General features: G+C 37.7%; 1 protein-coding gene across 8 annotated transcripts in view; it reads right to left on the bottom strand.

Moving 5' to 3' along the window:
* Window positions 1–25,734, bottom strand: part of EVI5 (ecotropic viral integration site 5) — a 139,687-nt gene that overhangs the window by 88,821 nt on the left and 25,132 nt on the right. For 4 of the 8 annotated variants that reach the window (XM_077824787.1, XM_077824781.1, XM_077824786.1 and 1 more), the window contains exons 3-12: window positions 24,911–25,100; window positions 18,082–18,306; window positions 15,704–15,778; window positions 14,661–14,786; window positions 13,896–14,039; window positions 12,687–12,776; window positions 12,483–12,580; window positions 10,856–10,916; window positions 7,425–7,478; window positions 3,518–3,550 (exon numbers count right to left, since the gene is read on the bottom strand). In XM_077824787.1, coding sequence (XP_077680913.1) covers window positions 3,518–3,550; window positions 7,425–7,478; window positions 10,856–10,916; window positions 12,483–12,580; window positions 12,687–12,776; window positions 13,896–14,039; window positions 14,661–14,786; window positions 15,704–15,778; window positions 18,082–18,306; window positions 24,911–25,100 — 1,096 coding nt within the window. Of the gene's footprint in view, window positions 1–2,801; window positions 2,946–3,517; window positions 3,551–7,424; window positions 7,479–10,855; window positions 10,917–12,482; window positions 12,581–12,686; window positions 12,777–13,895; window positions 14,040–14,660; window positions 14,787–15,703; window positions 15,779–18,081; window positions 18,307–24,910; window positions 25,101–25,734 lie in introns of all 8 variants that reach the window. The other 4 variants (XM_077824788.1, XM_077824785.1, XM_077824789.1 and 1 more) reach the window with 3 other exon arrangements.

The raw sequence follows: 25,734 nt of genomic DNA, 5'->3' as shown, positions 1-25,734 counted from the left end.
AAGTTTGCTTTCCCTCTTAAAGTCCATTACTGCTGCTGTCTAAAAGAGACTAGTGCGTGAATACTTTCCATTTGTTACCTTAATGTTCAGTATCTATCAAATTTAGGCCCCAGTCCTGCAATTCATGGCATACAGATGCAGATATGCGCCCATACACAGTGACGTGCAGGACAAGGGACTTAGACTCTAAAATATTTATGGTGTGGACTGTACTTTAAAATTTATGCAAGTTACACCAAGCAAATACTTCTTAGTATGTAATGCCACTCAGAGGTGGTTGTTAACACATCACCCGTAAAATAATTTTTGAATCCTTCAGGATGAAGGGCAATAAACAAAGTAAGATTATATTGACATCAAGATGTTCTAATACTCCCAAGAGCGGATCCACAGTAGTAAACAACAGCATCAAAATAATGAGATGCCTCAACATTTTCCTGTCAAAGTTGCTAATTACAAATTTCTTTTTAACTTCAGATTTTAAATTTTATTAAGCTTCCACTAGGTGGTGCTCTGCATACATTCAAAGTTTTTGCAGCCACTATCTATTCCTCATGTTAAAAAAAAAAAAAGTGCACTATGTAAATCCCACCAACACACACAGTCATTAAAACTCCAGGGAAGGTACCAGTTCAGGCAGCCTTAGCATCCAATCTCCTCATTAACCAAATGCACTGACTCCTCACTTCCACAATCAACTCCTTTGCACTTCCAATATATAGCCAATGACAATACACAGCAAATTCCTTTACATCACACACATGCACAACCTTTACTCCAACCACAGATTGTATCTGCAGAGCATAGTGATCTCATGCACTTACAGTCTTGTGCATTATTTGTACAACTGAAAGCATATAGCTGGAATCAAGGTTGTGGGTGAGAGATTTAGGGCAACTTAGTACATGCACAGCGATTACAGGGCAAATGCGTCCCATCTCTCATTGCCACTCATCCACAAGCCTCACCATCCCTGCAATATCCACCCCATCCTCAACCTACACAGCAGCTAATCCAACATATTTGGCTCCTCACAATGCTACTGCCCAGTGTGCTGAGACTCAAGGGATTGAAAGCAGTGATGCCAGAGTTGGTATTTATGTCCAGGGGGGCACTGGTGGGGGTGTCCTCTGTACTTAATATGCTTGAAGGACTCCCCTCACCCTTATGCCTAGTACACCAGAAAGCAGATGTGCCAAGGAGGCCCTTTAACATGGTTTTAGAAAGGGCTAGTTTTTAAAGTGCCAGTCTGACTAGTAAAATAACTGAACAAATAATTAAATTCACTTGGCCCATAAACAATGAGTGAATTTAGCCCTCAAATTTAACAAAGTAAATTGCTAAACATAGATTTTAGTCCCACTTCAATTGCAAATTTAAATGCAACACTAACTATGGAGATGCTAGGGTATGTCCAGACATACATTTAGATACAAACCCTTTTTTGTTGGCACATGAGGATATATTTTGAAAACTTCACAAGTGGCTGTGGGTATAAAAAGTTTCATTTCACTGGAAAGGTACTTACTAGAATGCTTTAAGTTTAAAAACAGCCACAAGAACTTCTCCACCATTCCTACAATCCATTTCTTGTTTCTTAATGGGAAACTTGCCACAATTAAGCAAACAGTGATTTGTTGCATGTCAATTAGTCAGAGCTCTCTTCACAAATTATGATCTACTCAGACTACATTTTCTTGTTACAACCACTCTGAAATGCAATATTTGGGCATTACAGAGATTGCATATGCACAAAATGCTTCAATTTCTACAAATGTGTATTCCAGTTGTATTTCGGGTATACAGATTTACCTTTGTCGAAAGAAACATTTTCCAGCTTCCCAGATTGCAGTTGCAAGCATTTCCTGAGCTTTAGGGAAGGAATTATGCACTGAAGGCTGGTATTGGTAGGAAGGGCTACAGTTCTATTTTGATTTGTTTTCTTGTTGGTAATACCTGGCTGTACAACTGTGTTTTAGACATGTGGCAAAAGTGCCTAGAGCTCTGGACAGGTACTTTGTGATGCACTGTCTAAAATTATATGGGAGTTTATATGCCAGTACATAACGGTTTTTCTTAAATGCAAGTTTAGATTGCAGAGGCACATCTATGTCTTTCAGGAGAAAATAGCAAATGCTCCGACAGCGGCTAAGAGCAAAATGACACTTTGAATCCATTCTGCAACAATGACCACCTAGTAAAACTTCCATAGTTTACACAAGCTAGCTACAGTGTACACACCTACTTGATTTCTAAACATAAGCCAAAATATGCTGAAGGAGCATAGTTTATGTTCTCCATTTAGTAAAAAGTGCTTTTTTGGTACAGCATAAAGTCTTAGCATGTCACTAGAAGCCTACAGATATCTTACCTACTGGCTTACACAAAGCTACTCTCAGGAAACAACAAATTGTTTAAGTAGGTAGAAAAATTAAAATCATTCCATGTTAAATTCTAACAAGAGGTTAGGCAAAGGTGTTACAATCAAGTCTCATGTCAATTTGCAATTCCTGGACTTAATATTTGAAGACCTACAGAAAAATACTGAAGGAAAAATAACTTGTTTGTCCAATGGGTGCATAGAATATACATAAAGAAGTTTAATTTAGTCTATCTATAAGTCACAAACCACGCTATTAAATGGTCTATCATTCTTACAAGTTGGATTTTGTATAATGTCATGAGTGCAAATAGTATGATACACAAAATATTTACAAGGACGGCACAGAGATTGTGCCATGACCAGTAGAAATAAACAAGTGAATGAGACAGATGAGATGAAGTGCTACCAAGCTCCTTACCCATTGTTGCTGCTGGAGCTCCCTGACGGTATTCTCAGCTTGCTCCAGTTTAGTAATGGCCTCATCACTCTGCTGTTTGATGGTGGCTAGCTCCCGTTTTATGAGGTAGTTTTCCTCAGCCTCCTGGGCCCTTGTCACTTGTCCCTTAGGACATAATTTTCTTTTTAAAGCAATTGAGGACAGATCCAAGAAACACTGCCTTTGTGATGCTCAGCCATTAACTTTGCGATATTAAATCTCAAACAGCATAGTACTTGGTTACAATTGATAATTTAGTAAAATGTAGCAGTTTAGTACTGCTAATCTGTGAAATTAAAGTTTAGCATCTTTTAGCAAGTTCAGTTGTGTACTTGCATTCAATAAAATTCAGTTCATGCAATGTTACTCTGTTATACATGCACCGGTTTGCTAAGAGTTTTCAGCGTTCAGTTTAAGGGTAAGTGTTAATACAATGCCACAGAATCCATGGATTACAAAATTGTACTATGAATTTCATGTTAGAAAAATATTACAACGTGCAGATGTCAGATTTTTAGCATCTAAAAATAGACCAAACAAAATTCTAATGAAGAATTAGCTAAATATTTTATGTCCAAATTAGGTAGGTAAGGTTACATTTCAAAATAAATGCACGTAACTATCCATGCATTAAATGCAGTTTTTTCCATTTCGAGGGTGGGAGGGGAGGTATAAGGTAAAATACTCAAGGACTATACCTGTATCAATCTATCTGCCAAGGAAGCACTTTCCTACAAAAAGGAAAAATTTAGACAGGAATATAACGGAAAAGAAAAACAAAAACAAAGGAGAGGTAAGAGGACAAATTAAGATGCAAGAAAGAATGTCTTATTCTACCCATTTTCCTACAAACAGTAATCTTTCAGGACTGACTTTTCATACAAAATACAATTTATGTGTGAAAGTCGCTGCAATGATTACCTTCTGTATCAATCTAGTGTTCCATTTTAGCAGTCAGTCAAAGGAGGTCCTCAAAGCCAGACTAAGAATTTAAAACTCATCTAGAAAGGACTAGATATTTTGATGTGAACCAATTTTTTGTTTAGTCATTTACACTAGATAGTAATGCACTGTCCGAAATATTCTGAATATGAACATGAATGTAAAGTACTTGACCCATGTTATACCATGAAAGGAAGGCACAATCTGATCATATTTAAAACTCAGCTAAATGCAGAGGCATTCATGCAATACCAAGATTCCCAAGAGGTAAAAGCAAGAACGTTAAATGATGCACAATGTCAGGCATGAAGAGCAAGTGACTTATTCTAAAACCGGTTTAGTAGCCAATAGTTTACATGAGTACATTCTAGCAATAACTTAGTTTGCTAGTTTAACACACCTTGCTCAAGTTCTACAGCAGAAATTTTTTCCTAGATATCTAAGTACTCTGACAAGCATTCTATCCAAAGCAATTCAGCTTAGCCAAAGAACCCACTGAAACTTTCAGGCAAGTGCAGTTTCAAGTCTATTCTCCTCTAATGCACTTATATGTTTTTCAGATTCTCTGCAACAAAGTACAAATTACTACTTCCAGACAAAATATATCATTAAACGATCAAAAAAAAGTTCAGTCACATTAAGAGAACTTAGTTCTTATCTATATTAAACTGATCACTTAGCTGTTTAAATTAGGTTCAAATGTTCTCATGAAGTCACAATTAAGTCATCTATATTATGACTATTAGAGATTTTTTGAGAAGGAAAAGCATCTTTTTCCTCACAACAGGTGCACCTATTGGTTTGCAATATATTGCTGTTGTACAGCTATTTCCCTATTAATAGAGAATCACTCCTAAACAAATAGGATTGTTAAAAAATGAAAGACACTTAAGAGAAACCACTAATATTGGAATACCCTGAAGATGAAACTCTGCAACTTTTGCTTGAGTTACACAATTACCAAATGCTCTCATGTTTGACTGAGTACATTAAAAACAAAGCTTTCTATAAACTTCTATTCAAATCCCTCTGAAACATTTCTTGTACTTTTATTTGTAAAACTGTAATATTTAATTATGGAAATTCACTACTGAGTGACTCATTGCAATCTGCCTTTAGCAGTCTCAAAAACAGGCTTCTCTTTTCTTGTAAGAGGGGTAGCCGTGTTACTCTGTATCCACAAAAACAACAAGGAGTCCAGTGGTACCTTAAAGAACAACAGATTTATTTGGACATAAGCTTTTGTGGGGAAAAAAACCCACTTCAGATGCATGGGGTGAAAATTACAGATGCAGGCATAAATATACTGACACATGAAGAGAAGTGAGTTACCTTACAAGTGGAGAACCAGTGTTGACAGGGCCAATTCAATCAGGGTGGATGTGGTCCACTCCCAATAATTGCTGAGGAGCTGTCAATACCAACAGAGGGAAAATTGCTTTTGTAGTGAGCCAGCCACTCCCAAGTCCCGATTAAAGCCCAAATTAATGGTGTTAGATTTGCAAATGAATTGCAGCTCTGCAGTTTCTCTTTGAAGTCTATTTCTGAAGTTTTTTTTTTGTTGAAGTATGGCTACTTTTAAATGTTATAGAATGTCTAGGGAGATTGAAGTGTTCTCCTACTGGCTTTTGTATGTTACCATTACTGATGTCTGATTTGTGTCCATTTATCCTTTTACGTAGAGACTGTCCGGTTTGGCGAAAGTACAGGACAGAGGGGCATTGCTGGCACATGATGGCATATAGCACATTAGCAGATATGCAGGTGAACCCCTCAGACAGAGACAAACATCTATAAGATCTTCATCAAGCATTCTTAAAACTACAACACCCACGTGGGAAAGTGAGGAAATAGATTGACAGAGCGAGATGGATACCCAGAAGTCACCAACTACAGGACAGGCTCACCAAGGAAAACAGAACGCCACTGGCGATCATGTACAGCCCCCAGCTAAAACCTCTCCAGCACATCATCAATGATCTATAACTTATCCTGGAAAAGGATCCCTCACTCTCAAAGGCCTTGAGAGGCAGGCCAGTCCTCGCTTATAGATGCCCCCCAACCTGAAGCAAATACTCACCAGCAACTACACATCACACCACAGAAATAACCACCCAGGAACCAATCCCTGTAACAAACCGCATTGCCTACTCTGTCCCCATATCTACTCTAGCGACACCAGAGGACCCAACCACATGAGCCACACCAGCAGGGGATTCATTCACCTGCACATCTACTAATGTGATATATACCATCATGCGCCAGCAATGCCCCTCTGCCATGTACACTGGCCAAACCAGACAGTCTCTATGTAAAAGAATAAACAGACACAAATCAGACATCAGGAATGGTAACATACAGAAGCCAGTAGGAAAATAGGGACATGGGAGTGGCTGGCTCACTCCATGCATCTGAAGTGGGTTTTTTACTCATGAAAGCTTATGCCCAAATAAATCGGTTAGTCTTTAAGGTGCCACCGGACTCCTCATTGTTCTTTTCATGTAAGTTTTACCCATATATTATCAACACTAAAAGCGGAAACATTCCCAAAGTCTTTTCTTTAAACAATATTTTCTTGCCCAATTTTTTGCTTCATGAATGTTGCACTCTAACTTGCAAGAAACCACACTATAAATAAAAGTTCTCTATTGCTATAACAAATTAGAATTTGATACAACACCTGTTAAAGGAACGGTTGTTTCAATTTACCAGTTGAAAGGATTATGTCTCTGGGGGGCATGCAAAGCCTCAGGAAATTACTAATGTACAAAGACTGCTATGCACTCTACGTGTGTCTGATTTAATCTGGGAAATGAACAATTTAATATTGCAAGTTAGAACGAAAAACCACTTAAATTTATAACCAGAATTATGATTTCAGGATATGGACAAAGAGGTTATCCAAGAGCAGTGCCTGTATTTTGACAATACATCAATACCGGTTTACTTTTATAATCTGATGTGCTTTCAAAAAATAAAATGAAATCCACAGAATTGTACTGAAGTCCAAATGTTGAAGTCTAAGAAGTTTAGATCTATCTGAAAGCATACCCATGTCTTTCCTGCCTCTGACCCAATTTTGTAGTGTAATAAAGACCCATGCAAGAGGCCAGAGTACCAGGCAACAGGCTTCCCAGACTGAATTAGACTGGAAGTGCTGCAACAGCCTATTAGGGTTTTGGAAGTATAGAGGCTGGTGGAACCTGCATTCATCTCTATCCTCTTTCTACTAACTCACAGTGAGCATTTGCGAGCTCTTCATTCAGCCCTCACCTGCAGTGGCTAGAAACTTAGGACTTTGGATAGTTAAGGATCCTCCCAAACTACATGTACTCTAATCTTTCTGTATTTTGCAGAGATCCTTCTGATGCAGGGAATGCAATTCCACAGGAAATGAAGTTGGGATTTTTAAATTATATGCAATTCTATCCATTTAGTATGACCCTAAGATACAAGTTTTAAGGAACACTGCATTGGTAAGCAGCATCCATATTACTATATTACTGCCATGCTATTCAGCTAAATAGAGTTAACAAATACTGCAGAATAGTGCACAAAAATTTATAAACAAGTTACAGTTATGAGGTACCCATGTCATGTATTCAAGTTTGTAGCAATTATGTAGTAAAGATGCAGGCTAAATCCAGTCACTCATGTACTCACTTTTTCTAGTGTTTCAATGCGCTGTTTTAAGAGTCTGTTTTCTGTTCGTAGTCTCTGTAAAAGAAGCAAGACAGTTTTAAGCGTGTATGTGGGAGGATATGGACTAAAGAGATAGATAATCAAGTGCCACCAGAAACTCAAACAAGTTAATTTCTTTAAATAAAAATAAATAAATCCACACTATTCAGCACATTATAAATGAAACATTATAAATGAGTAGAGAAAGCAGCAGTAACAAACGTCCCTTTCACACATACCGCTTCATCTGAATTAGCACATCATAGAAAACATGGAAACTGGATTTGTTAAAGATAGCAAAGTTGAGACCAAATTTGCATTCTAATAAAAGGGTAGTAAGCTGTAAGTCACAGGACGCACCTACATAACATTTTAGAGAGAAGGCTGTTCAAGCTTCTATGGTAAACATTAGCTTTATAAAGTTAGATTATACAATTCAGACAAGGCCAGATGAAAACTAGCTAGCTGGAATTCAAGAAAATCAGTTTTATCCTGAAAAATATTTTCCCTGTTCCCAAAAGTTAAAACAGCCCCATGACTTAGATAGAAAGTGAGTAGGGGAATGGGGGAGAACATTTCTTGTAGGTCCCATCCAGAAAACTACTACAAGTAGTGCCATCTTTAGCTGTAGAGGGGATTTCACCAGTTTAACACAATTGCCTATAAGGGCTCTTCTAAACTTGCTTGCATATGCACAAGTGCATAGTTTGTTCATGCAGTTGCCACAACCGCGTATGAAGCAGATGTGGGGCTTTCAATGGCCACTTACACATACAATCATGATAATTAATTGCATACAAGTTAAGCATGTATTTACCCTTTTGTTCAAAACTGCACAGGATAAAGTCAAGTTAGCCTAACTAAGTAAACAATCTTCACATTAATAGTGGTGCTAAAGATTATAGTTACTATATATTGAGAATCCCAAAGGTTTGTTCACTGTATTATTTTAATTAATGTACCATTGCCAAATCTCTTCTGGCATGCCCAATGGGGAATCAGGCCTAAATTTTCAGAAGTGTTTAGATATAGAGTGACTCAAACGCTGAGCATCCACGCTCTCAAAGTCAGGGTCTTATAAAGAATCTAAAGTTGTGTGCCCAAAAACAGACTCTCAATCTCTAGTAACTTTTGAAAATTTAGGCCAAAAACGTATAACAACTTTGCACTTCAACAGTGCTTTTTATCAAAAGGTCTCAATGGTTTCAGAACATTACTTCCATATAACACCCATGTGTAGAAGGCAAGAAACCCCATTTTTTCAGATAAACAGGCACAAAAAGGGAAGTGACTAGCAAAGGCTGCAAGAGTCTGACAGAACTGGAATTCGAACCCAGATCTCCCAACTTCCAGTCCTGTCCTTTAGTCTCAAGACCAGCTGCTCCTTTAATTTACTACCCCCAAACGGTTATAAGTCCCTGATAGGGAAATATCTTGGTATGTATTTTTGTTTTCCCATATGAACCAATAACCTGGCTGTGATTTAGATCTGGGTTTTAGATAGCTCAGCTGGACTTACTGCTTTGTCAAATTAACAGCTATTTTGTTTATATGTTTTACTGGTATGTGCAAATGATTGTTAAGAGTATTAAGTAGTTAATTTTAGACATGGAGCAGCATCATGTCTGCCTATACACTGAATGCAAAGCCAGCATCTGTGGCATGTGCGCCTGTAGTGAGAAAGAAGTCTGCAATGAATACAATACAGACATCAGGAAGAAGGGATTCAATAGATTACTGCAATAAAGAATACCAACAAATGGGAGTTTCACCTCTCCCCCCCTAACAAGAGTCTTGCTGGAAGTAGCAGGATGTATGCCTCCCACAGAAGTGACGACTTTTTAAAAGATACCCTTTTTTATAAATATCAGAACTGTTTATTCACGTTCAGCCTTTTGTCCTATTACAGAAAGGATGTATTACCTAACAAATGTTAAAATAAATTAACATTACTAAGAATAGATGAAGATCCTGAAGAAATCGGAAACACTTTCAATATTTAATCCTGAATATCCTACCATAACCCAGGTTTCAGAGTAACAGCCGTGTTAGTCTGTATTCGCAAAAAGAAAAGGAGTACTTGTGGCACCTTAGAGACTAACCAATTTATTTGAGCATGAGCTTTCGTGAGCTACAGCTCACTTTATCAGATGCATAACCCCTACCATAACCCAGATGAGCAAACTTGTTACATACCCCATGACATCTCCCATCACCACTGGGATTCTCCCCTAACAGGATATTGGAAGGAGCTGTTTTTAGAGCCAAAGACGTGGATCTGATTTTCACACAGCTTTTAGTGGCTGGGGGAGATGGATCAAACCCAAACTTTTGCCCAGTTGAAGGACATCAGAAACACTACTAAAGAGAAGTTTAAAAAATTGATTTTGTCATTGGTTTTAACGTTCACCTAATGAACTGAATTTAAGTATTTGATTTTGGCAAGACTAAGGATTTGATTTTCTTTTTGCATAATGATGTTCACATTACTTTTGAAATCCAACCATCAGAAGATTGCAATATTGCAAAGTATCTTATGTTTTTAAAACATCTTCACCAACTATAGGTTGCTAAATTAGTGACAAGCTATGAAACAATACATAGATTCTGTATGCTTTGTGACATTCTGTATGCTTTGTAGTTGGATAGAGAAACTAGTGGGAAATGAGATAAGGGTTTGTGATGACCCATGATTAGAAATTAATATATTGACACCCATGAAGGGAAATTAGCCCAAACTGTACAGCCAATAAGGCTAAGAGTACAAAAACAGCAAAAGCTGTTTTTGTCACTAAAGCAAGCAGATACAATAAATGAATACACATGAAGCTGGTCAGTTAGTAATAAGGTGCCACATTTGCAAGGACTTTTCAGAGCAGAACTTAACTTTAAGGTTCTTTTTTAAAATGTTATATATGTTAATTCCAGAAACTCAAGGATGAAAAATTGTCAATATTTTGCTTTTGTTCTCACGCCTCAATGCACGAGAAATGCAATGTCTTGCCAGCAGATGATACATTGCTCAAACATGTCAGGATTTTTTAAAATGAGGGTTAAGCTTCTTCCCTATCATTTACATTTATTTTTTCAGAAGACCCTCTGTGGGAAACCCACACCTACATCAGCATGTTACAAACTTATTTGTAGCCATGCTTTAATTACTGAAAAAGCATCATTTCATATCATTTGTATACTTCTCTTGTTCATGATTTTCTATATAGTGTTATTTCCATCAGAACTCCAGTGAAGGGATGGAGTACATTACAAACGTCCTCTTCAAACCCACAGCCCAAGTACAACTACTGTCATTCTAGTAGCTCATGAAATCCACCATTGCCAATATCCCAGATCAGACTAGTATCCCACCCCCAAGCCAACTCCTCTTCAGAGTTACACTGCTGCTTCATGCTTACTTTAATTTCAACTTGTTCTTCCATTTCTTTAGTTTTTATTGTAGTGTATTCCTTTTCTAACCTAAAAAAAAGGTAATCTCTATTAGAAATATTACAATTGATTTACTTCCTGGTATATGGATACACCCAACAAGCAACAGCAGAAAAATGTACATGCCTATGAATGACTGACATTTCCTTTGTTTAACGTAACTGCTTGAGAGTTACCTGTACTTTTTCCCTTATAGTAAACTATATGAAAAAAATTATAGGGCATCCCCAAGTAAATGAAAACACCTAAGTATCTGTGCCCAATCCAAAACCCACTGAATTCAACGGATAGACTCATTGATTTAAATGGCCTTGGGTAAGTCCTCTAAAGAGCTCAAGCCTACTTAATACCCCAGGAAACTGACCACTGAACTGTTTTCATGATCTTGTGTTGTACAGAAATTTGACCTTTTTTTAAATTAGAACTCATTTGTATTTTTGTAGTCGATGGATTCTGAGCTGCCCTATAATTTATTAATCCTGTATGTTGGTCTGGTTACTGGGATGTTGATTGTATAAATACATTGAGTTACCTCAACAGAAAGAGATGGCTAAGGGACAATGCTAGAACTATTGGCTTTAATTATTTTGCCTCCTCTCCAGCCAATCTACAAAAATGGTTGGATCATGAGAGGAAAAAACTCATGAATGCAGAAGGACAAAGGAACTCTGGCAGGTTTTGGGGGCACCAAACTGAGACACAACACCCTCCTGAGGATGTCTGAAGAAGTCAGGCATGCCTATCTTACCATAAAGGGATGACAGGACTTTAGGACAGATGAGCGCAGACTGTTTTAAAATCCCCTCTATATGCCTTTGCTCCTACTGCAAAATAAACAATACTTTGGTTTTTAAGAAGGCCATCTGATCACTATACACCACTAACCACTAGTGATTCCCCAGAAGGGAAGAACCACAGGTGCGCAAACTCAGTTGGCCTTGCAGAGTAAGAAATGTGGACACAGGGCCCAGCCTCAGAATGGGACAATTGCACAATTCTACTTCAAGATAGGTAAAGGCATGATATTCAAGACCTGAAGGAGTGCACTCAAAGATCAGAAAGGGGACATAGGTGAAGCTAGCCTTGTAACCATGACAGTAGTACTGAGCTCTTAACCAGCAGTAAAAAGTTACATCTGTTCAGATTACAAACAGCACTCATCGTGACCATACAAGCAATCCTCATTGTTGTGTGAATGGATTCTTCACCTCTAGAAAATCTAAGTCATAAGTCTGAGTCCAAGACTAATATTTTTCAAACTGGTTTTTATATTTTAGTTTATATGTGCCGTTTACAAAAGTCGGTGTAATTTATGAGAATCCTGCAGCTTTTCAAGAAGTATTTTAGATCACTTATTTTTCCTCTGAGACATCATTATTTTAGTTACAGTCATCAACAAGAAGTAGTGATTACTAGTTTTAGAAGAATTACTACACTGATAAAACTTGGTTCATGTTATGTGCTGGAACGAACTTATTTAGACCATAAAACACTGGAACCGCTGAACCGGGAAAAAGCACAAACATTTCTATGGATTCACAAAGCAAGAGACATGCGTGGCAACAGCCCAGCATTGTCTCAGAATGCAGCACCTACTTTTTCATCTTTTTCGCATTGTATTTGACTTGGTAAGATGCTTGGATTAGTTTGTCTGGACCACTGTCAAACTGATGTGGAATGACCTTTTGAAAGTGCTAAAAAGCAATTCAGAGAACACAAGCAATTAGTATTGGCAAATACATATATTCATGGCTTTCAAATGAGCTTGCATTTAATAGTTGATTGTACATTTAAATTTACCTGTAACATCCCTTCCATGTCAAGTTGCATTAATTCAGCCTGGTTCATCTGAAGAACTGCTAAACCTACTCGAAATACTATTTCTAAACCCTAGAAACAGAAGTTTAAAATAAATAAATAAATAAATAAATAAATAAACGCCAACGATTCCTTAAGGCATTGTCAACCATATAGAACAATAACCAACTTACACAGTTGGACAGGGAGCTGGCCCAGCATCCTGGCCAAATCCCAGAGTAAGTCATGACAATATGCCTTCCTAAAATCCCATTTAAGTTACAGTCTGTCTTGCACTCTTCACCTCACCCTAAATTTATGCAGTGAGGATTAAACACTGCCAAAAAGCTAAAACACACACCTCAGAAGTGACACCCTTCCAGTGGCTGGTGAAGTAGGCCCACTCACATAAAGGGTACTATACAGGTGCAACCTTTAATAAAGTCTTATATGAACTATTTGGTAAAAACCGTGCACCTCTCAGGAAATAAATGTTAGTTGTATTATACCATTTCTGAAATAATTCAAGTAGCTATTTAAGCAGTCCTTTGTTGCTACAAAGGAATGACACACGTTTACAGTATTGAAAACACTCTTATGTAGGACAATAAGATGTACATTGGCACCTAATGACTCTAAAAGTTGTGAATTTGGAAAAGCAGCATTTAATGCAAAAAATGTTACAAACTGAAGCCTATGAAGCCTAATGTTTTGATTTTTAATTTGTGAAAAGTGCCAGATTGACAGCCCTGCAGAACAACTAATTTATCCACAGGCAGCTGCTGCCTTCCAATACGTCCTCTACCTCCTCAAGCTGACCAGAATGCAGCATTTCTGCCTGTTGAACTCCATTCCTTTACTGAAAGAGTCTGACGTTCTAGCTGTGAGGTGAACACCTGTCTACTACAAACTAGTGTTGCCCATTTCATCCACAGCATGTGTCAGATGTGGTCAGCATTTTGTTGCTTTTTCCCCCCCTTTAAACACTTCTGACTCTGATATAAGCTCATCCAGAATAGATTAGCCTTTTCTTCACAAAAATATATACAGAGAAAGACTGGTTCCCTAACAAAACAATGAGATTAAAAACATGCTTACTTTCAAATCTACATGCAAAACCCCCCCAGAAAAGTAGAATTTATACAACTACCTAACTGATAGCATTTAGTAGCTCTTGTTGGGGTGGTGAATGTATTACAGATATTTGCTTACCTCAGACATAAAGATATCAAATATTCTTGTTGCAATTGGTAGTGGAAAAGTTGTAAGAAAGATAGTTAAAAACCATGATGAAGCATACATAGAAGTATGGAAACTCTGAGACTGAAAGTGCACATAAAGTTCTGGTAGTTGCTCCTGGGAGAGAGGATCAGAAAGTACATATTAAACAAGAGCTAATGCCACCTCTTACAGTTTCAGTTAATGGGGAAAAAAATCACTGACATTCAATGAAGAATGCAAGGCCAAGAGTTTGTAAGCTACCAAAAAGGTTTAGGCATTTATACAGATTACGTACAGTTACATTAGAGAAGATTAAAAATAAGGGGTACTCTAACATGCAGATTTATACAAGCCAACCACTGCATGACTGGGGTTAAGAAGCAGATAGCAGGCATATTACATTGGTATCTTATGGAATTTCTTGAATCTTCCTCTGAAGCACTGGCACTACCCATTGTCTGACTACATGAGCAAATGGACTAGTCTGATCTGGTATGGCCATTCTTATGGCCCTACAAATTAATAATTCCTTGGGGGAAAAAAAAAAAAAGAGTAGCTCTCCCTCTCCCCCTCCTTCTTGGCTCACGCAGTAGGCGTTCCTCTTGCAGTTTTAATCTGCTTTAACTACTGCTTATAAGCAAATGTTTTGCCCAATATCTGGGGGGGAAAAAATATTTTCTAGTATCAGTATACAACGGAAGTAGGCTAAATAATAACTATATAAGATACTATACATTTAACAGCTTTTACAGTTACCTGTATCATGTATTCAAACTGGTACATACAAAGGCCCAGCTCAGCCATACTTGGTTTAAAGAGTTCTCGAAGTCTATAATCTTGCATTAATTTGACAAACACACAAAATGCTTCCTCTTCTGGCATCTATATTCGACAAAGGCACAATGAAAATTTATGGACACAAGCCAAGACATGTTAATTTTTTTTTTATTTTCAAGGGACTTATAACCACTTATGGTTTACCCAGAAGTACGCTGGCTAATTTAGGATTCATGCTGTAGTTATTCAAAGTAAATGCATGTCCCTTTTCTGACAGCATGAATCTAAGAGAATCTACATAGGGAACAAATATAATAGGCTCTTCAATTCAGTAGAGAAAGATAAATACGATCCAACGGCTCGAAGCTGAATAAGGCATAAATTTTTAAACACTGAGTAATTAACTATTGGAACAATTTACCAAGGATTACATTGGTTTGTCCATCACTGATTATTTTAAATAAAGATGAAGTATTTCTAAAATATATGCTTTAGGAATTATTTTGGAGATGGTCTAGGACTAATACAGGAGGTCAGAGTAGGTAATCACAAGGGTCCCTTCTGGCCTTGGAATTTATAAAGCCTATTCTAATGTTGAGCACTAAGTCTCAAAGTGTGAAAGACAGCTCTGAAGTTTGGCACATTTTAATTCAAATGAAACTTTGTGGTCACTCAGCAATCAAGGCCACTGAAGTTGAAATGAGTAAGAGCTAGGGGAACACTGAAGTAACTTTTGAAAAAAGTTTGAGAAATAAGCGTTCCCCCTCCATTGAGAAAGGTCACTCCTTATTCAAGGTGCTTCTTGGGAAGGACAGAAGCAGAGAGAGCAAAAAACTAATTTGACTCTGTAAAATAACTTTAAAATGTTCTTGACTAGTGAAGTATCTGGCAGTCCACTGTGAAAGAAATTATGGAAAACTAAATATACAGAAAAAAGAATCCCATCACATGGTACTATGCTGTGTTCTGCATTCTAGTAAAACATTAGAGGTTCTACACATTTGACATAATACTCTCTTTACCTGCATAAGCAGCAGCCCAACTATAAAAGCACTTCCTTGACAGTATCCAACCTCACGATCCACTAAAGAATAAGCCTAAAAGATAAAAATCTTTAAGATTTTGAAAAGCAACAATTAAAACACTTATTTTCATACTGGTTGCTGTTTTTCTGCTTTTGTTTCTAGCTGCTAAAGGTGGGTCAACTTTTATCCAACCCTTTCAGTAGGCAGAAGCTTAAAATGCCAAGAAAAGTGACTTGTGCTTAAACTGAACAAAATACTTCAACGGTTAACCTTTGAAATAAAACAGACATGGTCCTTCCTGTTGGAGCAGTCATCTGACAACTGAAGCTATTTTGGATCAGCATCTGAAGAGCAAGCTCCCAAGGGCAGATTAAAGGTTTGAAAGATTTTCATTTTGGAATGAATATTTTGAACATTGGCCATATTCAAATAAGCATTTCTAAATGCAAATTGTAAAGGCTTATAAACTTCAAGATAGCAGCAAGTCCTTAATGTTCTCAGTGTAGCAAGACTGACTCCTATGTCAGCCACAGATCTATATTTGTAAAGTTATGGATTGTATATGGAAACAGCCACTCAAAACTGTGCCTTTATTCAGCCATTAGTTTTGTGTCCTCAAGTGGGTTAGGGAAAAAGGTCCTCCACTAAGCAGTTTCAAAGTCTCCTAAATGAAGACATTCTACTTGTGAAGTTGAAGGACCAAAGCTTCATGTTTGCCACGCTGTTTCCTTGTTGATTGCTCTGTTCAAGGCCAGTTTACATTAATTATTTTTCCTTTAACTCCACTAGTTGAGACAGATGGCTGGAATGATTTCCTCTCCCTAGTTTGCCTGAAACAGATCATGATAGCAAGGGAGCAGCACTAATGGAATCACAGCACTTATAGACATTTCAACAAATCTGGCCTTCAGGGTACCCTTCCTTCTCTGAATTCCTAATAGACTACAGAATTTCTATTTAGAGGTCAAATGATCTAGTGGTAGCATGATGCTTCAGAGGACTGAGCTCAATTCCATGTTCCCTAGGCCAGCATAGGGCAGAAGCATTTCATGTTATTTGTCACCCCCTTTTGAAAGGGATACATGCAGTCTTCAACCAGAGGAATTTGTTAATTTTAGGAAGATACTGGGCAACAGGCTTCACAACACTATCACCACTTCTCTCCCAACTCATCACCCCCAATTCCCACAGCTGTCATGACATAACCTGGCCTACAGAGGGAGTAGCTCCTGTCTGCAGCACAGCCATGGGGGGTGGTGGATTTCATCAAGGAGCAAATGTATGGAGTAGCGTTTTTGTTTTGGTTTGGTTTTTTTAGGCAGACCTGGTTTGATCTAACAGACACTAAATTTTGGATGACAGCAATATATTCATTCCAAACATGACAGTTTCTAACAGAACTGTAAGAACACTTCCATGTTATGCTGCTCATATTGTAGAGACCTTGAAACACTGAACGGTTCTACTTTTCAGACCATAACTACTATGCAAAGGATGATGAAGCTGCTGAAAGATATTTTCTTCGCAACAAGTAAAATCAAGATTTAAAAGTAACCCATGTTCCCAAGGCTTAAGTGTATGTTCTCAGATGTTCTTGCTTAGCAATAAAAACAAAAAAGGGCCTGTTTCAAGCAGCAAGTACTATCAAAGAGAAATATACAATGATCAGTTAAGAGGTAGACACAATTTTAATGAGTTTTCAGCTGGCTCCTTAGCTTTTATTTAGAGTAGCTGAGGTTTATTGGGTTATGGGATTTGGCAGCAGGCCAATTTTTCTGCGGAATAAGGATTTCAAGAAACTGTGGGGCCTGGAAAATCTTTTTTCCTAAATTAAGCCCCAAAATAGTTACGTCAGCTAATAAATGCAAAGAAATTCTGGACAATATTACTCTGAAGTTAGAAGTCATCTTGTTCTTCAGCACTGTAGCAATCTCAAATCAGTCTGGGTGTAGCACAAAGTGAAGGAACTACCACCTAGACTCAACAGAGGGTCTGAAGATTGAATGGCACTTCTAATTTTCAAGTTCTTGTTTTAGTCAACTGTCACAATGTGTGTTTGTTTTGCTTTACTGCACAAGCTATTTCCATTATGCTGTTAGTATTTAGTATTGATTTTATCCTAATCTAAGATAATCAAGTAAATGTTTTCTACTGCTGATAAAGTGAAGTTATTCCTATAGCTAAACATACAAATATCTGCAAACCATTTGAAACTGTGCTATCAAGAGGTAAAAATTTTTATACTAAGTTACAGCCTTGAAAGTTCTATTGCCAAAGACTAGAGGCTCTTAAAGAGGATGCAACATGGGTATGTTATTTTTCAAGCCTCCATCTGTGTTCCAATATTGTATATTAAAAAAAAACAACTAACTTACCTTCATAACATTAAATAAAACCTCCTGCCCAAGACTGTCTTTTTCTTTAAAAAAATCATGTTCAGGATATGTTCTAGCAATGTCCCTTCTTATCAGTTTTTCACAAGGAGAAGTCATTTTCAAAAGCTCTGAATACTGATCCTTTATTGGCATGCTTTGAGCAGTGCATAAAAGCTGCCAAACTATTGCTCTAAAATGATGGGGTATCCCTTTTCGAACAAGCTCCTAAAGCATAAGAAAAAAAGAAAGGAAACTCATTAATGATTCCTACAGTATAAATATGTAAATTTCTAAAACAAACTACAATGAAATTTTAAATCTCTTTTGTGAAGGAAATTTCCCATGACTTAAGTTGGTTACAAAGGAAAAGCATGTTATAAAACAATTACATAGTCCACAATAGACACTTGAGAGATGGGTGTTTAAATGGTGATCCAACTAAACTCAGCTTTGTTTTCACTTAGTAGCAAAAGAAAGGAGCGTTGACCAAGAAGATGCCAAGAGTATGATTACCATGAAACTTAATAAACAATAAAAACTTTAAAAGTGTATTTTCAGGAGTAAGTAATTCCATTCATTAGTCTATCAAATCAGGGTACCTATCATCTAAGCAGTTGCACATGCTTTCAAGCACCACCAGATGGCTACTATGCACCAGAACTTAACTGACGCAGTTATTTTAACATTCCACAAAAAAATGCCTTTAAGATACAACATTTGTACATTTGTCGTCATTTGTAACCTCTGAATCAGAAATATGAAAACTTTGGTTGGAATAAATCCCCAATGAGCTAAAATTAAAAAAAAGTAACAAAATGGTTACATAATATTAGCCAATAGTAATATTTGCCAAATTTATTATTTTAGGCATGTTAGGCTACAATGTTAATATGGTACAACAAAAGTCCTACTTCTATATTATTCAGATAAGGGTCTCCTTGACTAGGACAATACCTACAGGAAATTCTTGTTTTAATTATTTTTTTTGCGCTTAATTTCACTGATGTCAGTGCTTCAAATATTTTTTAAAAGCTATTTGAACATGAATTCAGAGACAAAGGCATACCAAGAGGGTAATATGTTCAGGTTCTCTGACTTTTTTTGGTTCCATGTTATGGGACATATATAAATTCTCTCAAAAGCTAAAGACAGCTATTACACAATACAAGCCTCCCCTGAATAAATTGGTGTACCAGGAACAGATTCTTGGGGCCCCTAATAACTTACTTACATATTCTGTCTCATTCCCGGGGTGCTCGAGTATGGTACTTGTATTTACAGATCTGCCAAGAAAGACTGAGCGATAAGGGGTTTGGCTGCTTGATAAAGATTTTAAGAAAAGGTACAGCTCAGGAAGTTTAAGAATCGTGGGGACAACCACCAACTGCAGAGTCATTCCCTCAACAATGCAACACAGTTCCTTTCCTATGCATTTTCTAGCACTTTATCTAATAATTTGTTCTGTGTAAGTTTTTGAAAGAGGATAACCTTCTTTTACTTAAGTAATCCTTTCACTAAGAAAATATCAAAATGCTGAAAAGGAAAAAAAACTGGTAGCTGTCATTGCTGTAAGTTTATTAAATAAGAATTATGGAGAAGTAGAAACCTCTCCATAGTTAAAGCTGAAACCAGCACCTCATTACAACACTATTTCAAACACCTTTGCAGGTAGCTCTATTAATTTAAGGGATAAGTCTTGGCAATTATTTGTCCAAGTCTTATGAAAGTTCAGTAGGTACTTTTATTTTCAAGACCTTCAAGTTAGCTTCATTTTAAAGTTTTTGAAGACTGCCTCTATTTGTCAAAAAAAGACAAATACATAAAATCATTCTCAGCATTGACTCTTCTGGGAATTTCCAAGGGCAAGGACAGCATTTAAAAAGTAACAATTAAAAAAACAATTACACAGTTTCTTGGTGAAGTCAACAAGGAAAGGAATGTAACAAAGAACCTTCACTACAGCAGGAGCCGTTCTGTAGCTCTGTAGCAGTGAAATCAGCCCTTTAATATCCCTAAGGGAGCCAGGCCCCTCTGGAGCTCCACTTTAGGAGTATCTTAGTAGCTCTGTACTGATGATCCCTTGCTGATTCAGGGAGCAGAGCTTTAACTCCCTGAGCCAGCTATGCTCCCATCAACTCAAAAGCCCTTTATCACATGCCCCCCCCCCCCCATCCCTGCTCTCATGTGATAACTGTGCCTCAACTTTCCAAAGCAGCCTCCAGGTATTGCTTCCCAACAATTCACCACCCTCAATTGCCTATACCTCACACTCAATGTGGGAGGGGAGAGTTAACTCCCCATGCCCCCAAATTAAGTTACCTATGTACATGCTCTACAAGGTAACAAAGATTAACTCTTCCTACACACCTAAAGAAACAGTAGTGGTACCAGGGCTATACGTCAGGAAAATATTGCACTTGCTAACAGGCACAGCATCATTCTTTACGCATGCCAGGGGTACTGAAAGGTGGAACCCCTAAGGTCACCTTGCAGAATTACCTCCAGGTCCATGCTTTGAGGTGGATGAAAGTGCCAAAGTTGGAACATACGTCAACCTGCCTGAAAAAAATAATGTACCATATGTTTATGTTCAGAGTTTCAAAAATTTCCCCAACTCTACAAGCCCAAGGGCAGCCTTTGTAGCCAAATCTGAAGATACCTCTGCAGTCAAAGCCATGCCCACTAGCATTAATGGGAAGCTGTTGCATACTGTTATACACTGTATTTAATTTTAAAATTGTCAATCCATCTAATTAGTTTTAAAAAAGTAACTTACAAGTAGAGCTGGCTGAACAGCAAAAGAAAACTCACTGAAAAGATATTCCACTAACACTGGTTAAATTTGACGACTATGTTCCCCAAATAGTATTTTGACTAGTTTTATAGTTGGTGAAAACACCACAAAAACCGTTTGACACTAGTGTGTGACACTCAAATATTTCCACTGAATCCTACTCAGATGCCCTATTTACTACATTCTCTTGTTTTTGTCTGGTCTTCCCTCCTCTTGACTTCAAATCATTTTCTTTCCATGATCTATTAAGGGTGCCTTTTCACAAGCTGTCTTTGCTTTGTGAGCAGAAACAGTCTGTTTCCTCTTTTCCTTCTTTTCTCGGTCCTCAAACCTCTCTTTCACTTCCCATGTTATGTTCTCTTTCTTCACAGCTGCCTCCCCAAAGAAATTTTACACACACACACACTTTAATTTCTCTCTCTCCATCTCTGCTACCCACTTTACACAAACACCCAACCACTTACATGGGGCTTGGAAATTATTCAACATTTAGCAAAACTAAGCCTACTTGTCATCTTCCATATCAATTTCTGTCTAGTTCCAACTGTCACAGACCAATGCCTAGTTAATAAATAATTAATTTTATATAATACAAGAATATAAGACCAAAGGTCCATCCAGCCCAGAATCCTGTCTACCAACAGTGGCCAATGCCAGATGCCCCAGAGGGAGTGAACCTAACAGGTAATGATCAAGTGATCTCTCTCCTGCCATCCATCTCCACCCTCTCACAAACAGAGGCTAGGGACACCATTCCTTACCCATCCTGGCTAATAGCCATTAATGGACTTAACCTCCATGAATTTATCCAGTTATCTTTTAAACCCTGTTATAGTCCTAGCCTTCACAACCTTCTCAGGCAAGGAGTTCCACAGGTTGACTGTGCACTGAGTGAAGAACTTCCTTTTATTTGTTTTAAACCTGCTACCCATTCATTTCATTTGGTGGCCCCTAGTTCTTATATTATGGGAACAAGTAAATAACTTTTCCTTAGTCACTTTCTCCACACCACTCATGATTTTATATACCTCTAGCATATCACCCCTTAGTCTCCTCTTTTCCAAGCTGAAAAGTCCTAGTCTCTTTAATCTCTCCTCTTATGGGACCCGTTCCAAACCCATAATCATTTTAGTTGCCCTTTTCTAATGCCAGTATACGAGATGGGGGGACCATATCTGTATGCAGGACTCAAGATGTGGGTGTACCATGGATTTATATAAGGGCAATAAGATATTCTCAGTCTTATTCTCTATCGCTTTTTTAATGATTCCTAACATCCCGTTTGCTTTTTTCACTTCCGCTGCACACTGCGTCGATGTCTTCAGAGAACTCTCCACGATGACTCCAAGATCTTTCTCCTGATTAGTTGTAGCTAAATTATGCCCCATCATATTGCAGGGATAGTTGGGGTTATTTTTTCCAATGTGCATTACTTTACATTTATCCACATTACATTTCATTTGAAATTTTGTTGCCCAATCACTTAGTTTTGTGAGCTCTTTTTGAAGTTCTTCAGTCTGCTTTGGTCTTTACTATCTTCCTCCCACCTACCCCACTCCAAGCCACTGGGAAAGGGAAGGGTGCTCTCCCTGAATCCTACAAAGTAAGGAGCCCCTGAGCATCAGATATCTATTAAACAGAGGTTAATAGATCCCTCCTTCCCCCAAAATATTCTGACTGTTAGGATGGTTTCCCTCTTTTCTTTCTTTCTCTCCTCTTGTCCTTTTGGCTGCTGCACGGATAGTAGTGGTAAGGCATCTCAAGCTATTCTATCCCTCCCACAGGCCCCCTGTGAGTTCTCCTCCACACTGAAGAGCTCCAGCACACAGCGCTGCGCAGAAGAGGTCAAACATCAGTGGTATAAAACTGACCTGTTTTTTGTCAGTTTCACTACTGCAGGCAGGGCTCTGTACAGCAGCAGCAAAACTGAGAAGACTCTGGTCAGTTCTCCCAGGGAAGAAAACACAGCATTGGTTTATGCTGGTCATAGTTGGAAGTTTATATTTGCCCCTATAAGGTGCTAGAAACCTAATTAGTCTGCAAAACTGCTTGCACTTGCCAGAAAAAGATTCCTACTTGCCCCAGAGGAGTGGGCTTTCTAGTCTTTTTTGACAGATGTTGGCTAAGAGATCTGAAATATCCTCACCTGCACAAATGATGCTATGTCACATGCCCTTACATAAGTAGCACAGGCTCCGAATATGAAGTCTGTTCTGTCTTCAGAAATAAGATTAAGGAAATGAGGAATCTTTCCTAGTTTACAATCCATTTCCAGTGGAAGATTTCATTGAAAGTGTTTGATATTCTGGACGTACTAAATATATCTGGCATTACATGAGGACAGACTGGGCATACAAGTCTGATAGCTCATAAATAGGATTGATATTCAGAATGAAAAGATTCAGTTAGAATTTTCTATTAGGGCTGTCAAGCAATTAAAAAATTGCAATTAAACAATAGAACAACATTATTTAAATATTTTTGGATGTCTTCTACATTCAGATATTGATTTTAATTACAACAACATCAAATACAAAGTGTACAGTGCTCATTTTATATTTATTTTTATTACACATATTTGCACTGTAAAAAACAAAGTAGTATTTTTCAATTCACTTAATACAAGTGCTGTAGTGCAATCTCTTGATCATGAAAGTTGAACTTACAAATGTAGAATTATGTACAAAAAACCTGCATTCAAAAATAAAACTATGTAAAACGTTAGAGCCCACAAGTTCATTCAGTCCTACTTCTTGTTCAGCCAATCGTGAAGAGAAACAAGTCTGTTTACATTTACAGGAGATAATGCTGACTACTACTTAATTATATCACATGAAAGTGAGAACAGGCATTCGCATGGCACTGTTGTAGTTGGCGACACAAGGTATTTACGTGCCAGATGCACTAAAGATTCATATGCCTCTTCATGCTTTGGCCACCATTCCAGAGGACATGCTTCCATGCTGATGACTTGCATTAAAAAAAAAAATGCATTAATTTTGTGACTGAACTCCTTGGAGAGAATTGTGTGTTTCCTGCTCTGTTTTACCAGCATTCTGTCATATATTTCACATTATAACAGTCTCAGATGATGACTCAATACATGTTGTTAATTTTAAGAACACTTTCACTGCAAATTTGACAAAATGCAAAGAAGATGCTAATGTGAAATTTCTAAAGAAAGCTACAGCACTTGACCCAAGACTTAAGAATGTGAAGTGCCTTCCAAAATCTGAGTGGGATGAGGTGTGGAGCATGCATTCAGAAGTGCTAAAAGAGCAAACACTCCAATGCAGAAACCACAGAACCCAAACCACCAAAAGAGAAAATCCAACCTTCTGCTGGTGGCATCTGACTCAGATAATGAATATGAACATGTGTCGGTCCATACTACTTTGGATTGTTATCAAGCGGAACCAGTCATCAATGTGGATGCATGTCCTCTGGAACGGTGGTTGAAGCATTGTAACATTTCAGATGACATTGTAGACAAGTGGGCAGCATTATCTTCTGCAAATGTAAACAAACTTGTTTGTCTGAGAGAGACTGGCTAAACAAGAAGTAGGACTGCATGGACTTTTAGGCTCTAAAGTTTTACACCGTTTTGTTGTGTGCAGGTATATAACAAAAAAACTACATTCGTAAGTTTCACTTTCATGATAAAGCAATTGCACTACAGTACTTGTATGAGGTGAATTGAAAAATACTATTTCTTTATCTTTCACAGTGCAAATATTTGTAATCAAAATATAAAGAGAGCACTGTACACTTTGTATTCTGTGTTGTAATTGAAATTGATATATTTGAAAGTGTAGAAAAACATCCAAAAATATTTAATAAATTTCAGCTGGTATTCTATTGTTTAACATCACTATTAATTTTTTTTAAATTAATCCCATGAGTTAACTGTGATTAGTCGACAGCCCGAGTTTCTATCACTTATTTTCCGAAAAACATGGAAGACCAACTGGAGAATAAACCAAATAGCACCAGTTGCTTTGCACTATAAAAGTGTCCTATAATACTGACTAATACCTTAATTTGCTTTTCTTTCTTTTTGTGTACATCTTCCCATTCATTTACAATTCTTCCCCAAAGAATCCAGGAGTCTTCTTCGAGATGGCTGAGGTTGCTAGAAGCTGATGAACTGGATACAAGGGAGGAGCCACTGTTTCTTCTTGACCCATTTACTGAACGCAAGGATTTGCTGTCTGTCTCCAACAGTCTGCAACATACAAAGCTAGTTACAGTACTAACCATATTAGACTGCATCATTGTTGATCATCAAATTGTTTAGAGGAGATAACTCTTCCACCCCCTCTTCACAGAATGTATCCAACAAATCCATTCATTCAAACTGTTTTACTTAACATGTTTTTGTAATAAAAATTGTAAATGAAGTGACCTAAATACAACCGCTCACAGGCTTGGAGTAGTTAAACTGACAGGAGAGCTCTCTCCTATTGGCTTACAGTGCCTACATTAGGGAGCTTAAGCCAGCGCACCTGTACTAATGCAGCTGGACTACTGTAAACTCTAATGCAGCCGTGCCCTTATTCCTCTGTGCCCCTCCAGACAGAGAGGCTAACTATTGAGCCTGGATTCATCCCCTGCTTCCTGTTGGCTACTGATTTTGTGAAAAGCTCAGGGGTGGCAGGAACTGGGCCTTAAGATCTACCTATCTTCAAGTAACAAAGAAACATGTAATAAAAATAAATCCATTTACTTCAGTCTAGGTATTGGGTAGGAAGCAAGAGATCAGACTACACTTTGCAGTCTAGGAGACTGTGTACTATGTTCCATTTTCACTTAGCACTGGAGCTGTATTTGTAGGAAAGGGGGGCTGCTATGAAAGCAAA

The sequence above is a fragment of the Eretmochelys imbricata genome, chromosome 8 (assembly GCF_965152235.1).
Source record: "Eretmochelys imbricata isolate rEreImb1 chromosome 8, rEreImb1.hap1, whole genome shotgun sequence".
In the NCBI taxonomy this organism is placed as follows: domain Eukaryota; kingdom Metazoa; phylum Chordata; order Testudines; family Cheloniidae; genus Eretmochelys; species Eretmochelys imbricata.
The sequence above is the reverse complement of the archived record's forward strand: the minus strand, read 5'-3'. Positions and strand labels throughout refer to the sequence as shown.